Below are 4,147 nucleotides of genomic sequence, written 5' to 3' on the forward strand. Positions count from 1 at the left end.
ACATAACAATAAAACTCGTAAAGGGACAAACTTAAATTGCTCGATTGTTTAAAATTCGGGTCATTTTGTCTCCCAGACTTCGATTATTCCCCATAATTTGAGGGGTCGAAAATTAATTCGGAATTTCTGCATAAAAAAGAAAGTAATAGTAGGAAGTTTGTTTTTGAGTCTGATCTTGAAATTTAATAAAATTTAATTAACAGTCTGAGTAAAATAAATTAACATATAATAAGTGACAATAACATCTAATTAAGTAAATTAACTTATCATAACATATCTTCAAACTAGGAATATCACATCTAAGTATGTATAAATCTGATCAATCTTATCAATTTCATTTTGAGTAAAGTTTTCTTATATACATTTCAAATTATTATTCTATGTGAGTGCAATTCTGTCAGTTAAATGCATGTTTAGGTAAATACGATAATACCTATATGTTTATTTTACGAACATATTTATAAATGTTAGGAGGGAAATATACAAGTATATTAAAAAAAATTACAGTAATTATGAAGAAAAAAAACGTTTGCTTTAATAGTTTTAACTCTTTAATTAGACCTTAGATTCAGACCTTTTTGCCTGATTTAGTGTAATTTGCATAAATAATCTGTTATCAGTTACTTATTTTAAAAATTCAAATGCATTCTTAAATTTTTTTTTTATTTAGAAAACTTTGAATAATTTAGTAGAATCGAATACTAGATTATGTAGCTTTATAAGCAAGTGTGCTGAACTACGTGAAATAGAGAAAACTTTATCATTAAAGACTGAAAATTATGAAAAAGAGTTAGAAATGCTTCAAAACAAATTGGATGAGCAAGTTAAAGAATTGGAGAGACTTCGTTTGGAAAGCACTCGTGCACAGGTAAACTTCGTGTTAAAAATATATGGTAACTTCATTTTTATTCAAAGACAAAAGAAACAGATTATGAAACGTTTCATCACATTATGTGATCATAAAAGTCCATTTTATGAAAAAAATAACTCCTTAACATTATTTTTTGACTTGTAACTGGAAAAAAGGGTTTAAAAATTCAGAATTTATCAATATATATTTTAAAATAATAAATGTTAGTTGAATGTTTAATGTGAAAGTTTATTTTGTTTCTTATTTACGATTTTTTTAAACTGGTATGAAACTGAGAAAAAAACAATTGTAAATACTTTATGAGTGAAAACAATTTTAAATGCTATAAAAACTAAGTTACTTTTGTTGGAGAATATAAACAAATGAAACAAGCAAGACTGTGATAAGGGAGGTTTATCGTATAATTTATGCCTGACATGAACTATAATTTATACAAATACGAGGGTTATTTGGAAAGAAAATTTAAAAGTTTTTAATAAAATAATTAACACCTCGGATATTTTTCTTTTTGCTGCCTTTGTTGCTAGTCTTTCAATTTTTTTACGTAGTTTATATAGTTGTTTAAACCCTTATATATAGTTGTTAAATCTTTTATATCCTTAAGTGATAGAAGCCTGCTACCAGAGAGAAAAACCTGCCCTGAACTGTTTTTTTTTTCACTGCATTGAATGTGTCGAAGTATTTTCAGCTGTAAAACTTCTTTAGACAGCAGGGCGAGTAGAACTCAGTCAGCGTCAAGTCAGGACTTTACGGTGGGAGTCAATCTATTCATATCTAAAAGAATATCTGAAGATTGGATCAGATTTTGAATGGGAATGGTATAATGGTTCTGGTGTTGAGTTGCAACTAAACTCTAGACGTCAAAAGCTTACTTATTGTCAATGAGTTTCTGCTGCCGAAATATTCTTGAGTGTTTTGAAAATGACTGTCACAACCCAAATTACTGATCGTATTTCGCAGGCGGTGTTTCTCAGCTGTTTCAAACATTTTGCTTGAACTGAGACTGTACACACCCTGCTGCAACAATAATACTAATGTAATAGGCGTTTTTCGACTATGCTTTCAGCAGCATGGACCACAGGCGTGTTAAGTTTTTTCTAATGACAAATCGACCGTAATTCACGATTCCAGGATGATCATTAGTCCCATCATTTAAATGCTTCTGCGTGTGAGGCAGCGTCAGGGATAGAAAAACCTTGCCATGCCGGTGCTCTATGCTGCTGAAAACAATGTCGAGCTGTTTGAGCACAAACTTGTTGCTTTACAAGCAGGGCCAGACGTAACCTAATTGGGCCCCGGGCACAAACTTCTTTGGGGGCCCCCTCTGCTTCTCTACTTCAGTAATGAAGAAATAAATTTTATGGATATATTTACATTTTTCACCTCGTTATAGATAACAAGAAAATTGACTAGAACCTTAAATAGCTATAAAGTCCCTCTCCCTGCAATGGTCAGACGAAATATTATTCTGTCCATTTTATTGATTTTCTGACAATTCTATGTCCATCATGCCGAATGTAGTTCTCTGCAGTTCTCTCTTATTCATATCCTTTGCTGACTTTAGGTCGCAATTCAGCTAAGTTTTCGCAATTACGATGACTCAATTAAGCCAATCAGAAGTTTATAGTTTTGTATACATATCGCATTGTGCGATATGTTAAAATGCAGGATTTTGATTGCCCAAATTATCCCATCGTAATTGTAAGCATTTAGCTTAATTCCGCCCTAGAGAACTATGGATTTACGAAATATAGCTTGTGTACATGCGATAGATTAATGAAGAAGCTAACAAAAACTGATGGATTTTACACTGCATTGGGGTCCCCCTCTGATGTGGGGGGGCCCGGGGCAACTGTCCCGTATACCACTGCCTTAGTCATGCTCTGTTTACAAGGGACCCCATTTTCCTACACATGGTTCAAAATGTGATTGCGTAGCCTCTAGTGAACATGCGGATAAGATACCTGTCGATTTAGTTGTTTTTGGTATGAAGACTCTGGAAGATAGCATGACGTTTCGTGTGACTGTTTTGAATCCAACTATCCCAAACTCGGAAGACAGTTAACAGAAGCAATAATGCAGTACGATAAACCACAAAACCTTTTGATTTAGGCTGGTTATAATCATTCCTAAATCAAAGTCTGTGGTCGCAGACATATGTCATCTGGTTTCGCAATTTTAAATAGCCAGTTGAGAATTTTAAAAACAGAATATTTCTCGATGTATCGGCGTTTATTGCTGATATCGTATCGGAGTTATTTTACTATCGGTGGCAATAAGGAAAAGCAATTGGAAGTTCAGACTCAAAATCCACGCCCTTATTCCGGTAAAGAAATAACTTCGATACGACTGTAGTATGCAACCTGCTTACAATCTATTGAAGGTATTTTTCTTTAAATTTTAGGTAATTAAGGAAGTCGAAGAAGCGCAAACACAAACAGAACTTGAAATTGACGAAAAGGCATTTCTTCAAACTGACACCTCCACATCAAAGCAGTTTGAGAACAAATACATCTCTGAAAACGAAAAACTTGATGTGTTTCCTCTTCTTAAAAATAAAATTGACATTGATGTACTCAATATACAACCTAATGAAGCAAATGAAGTATCTAAACGTAAACGGCATGTGGAATTTGTTGTAGATACAGATAATTGCGATCAACCATTTAAGAAGCCATGCTCCGAAAGAAATTTCGTAAATCAGATGTATGTTGAACATGATAATGACTTATCACTGCCATCATCTATGGAAAGTTCACAAAATAGTATAATTTGTTGCGATGACAACATTGGAATCTCGAAAAATTCAAAATATGAGAATAGTTTTACTGGAGATATTGTTGTGAACGAAACTGATGCTAAGGAATTAATGAATGTAGAGAAAAATTTAAAAAACCTCCAAGTTTTTGATTATGAGAATGTTATGAACGCTGCAAGTAAGGAGGAAGAGATTCAGAAACAAGAAGATTTAAGCTTGGAAACTCCTCCCAAAGAACAGTAAATTTGCTGGAATTTTATTCGCTATCTAACGAATTGGATTAATTTCATAATTTAGTGCTAATGTTTCTTTTCAAAGAAATATGCAATATTTATTTAAGCACTGTAACTTAATAAAAACGATTGATAATATGCTTTAAAATATTGTTTTGTTCGCTAAGCCACTATTACACTTGTATTTGATATGTAATCTTTTTCTTAACAATAAAGAATGCGAAGACAACGTATTTGACTTAATATTTGAAATACAATCTATACATAATAATAAAAGCGGCTGTG

At 32.5% G+C, this 4,147-nt stretch overlaps 1 protein-coding gene across 1 annotated transcript; it reads left to right on the plus strand.

The window, feature by feature from the left end:
- The first annotated feature begins 675 nt into the window (after positions 1-675).
- LOC122273569 (uncharacterized) lies at positions 676-4,058 on the plus strand. The gene is made up of 2 exons (XM_043057611.2): positions 676-868; positions 3,276-4,058. Exons 1-2 carry the CDS (start codon positions 797-799, stop codon positions 3,870-3,872), a joined length of 669 nt encoding a protein of 222 aa, XP_042913545.1. The 5' UTR covers positions 676-796; the 3' UTR covers positions 3,873-4,058.
- The last annotated feature ends 89 nt before the right edge of the window (positions 4,059-4,147 follow it).

The sequence above is a fragment of the Parasteatoda tepidariorum genome, unplaced genomic scaffold (genome assembly GCF_043381705.1).
Source record: "Parasteatoda tepidariorum isolate YZ-2023 unplaced genomic scaffold, CAS_Ptep_4.0 HiC_scaffold_5556, whole genome shotgun sequence".
In the NCBI taxonomy this organism is placed as follows: Eukaryota; Metazoa; Arthropoda; class Arachnida; order Araneae; family Theridiidae; genus Parasteatoda; species Parasteatoda tepidariorum.

Excerpts from the sequence above, each read along its gene's own strand:
- LOC122273569 (XM_043057611.2), top strand. The coding sequence starts at position 797 with ATGCTTCAAAACAAATTGGATGAGCAAGTTAAAGAATTGGAGAGACTT. Across the intron at positions 869-3,275 it reads TGGAAAGCACTCGTGCACAG|GTAATTAAGGAAGTCGAAGA; the intron begins GTAAACTTCGTG and ends TTTAAATTTTAG.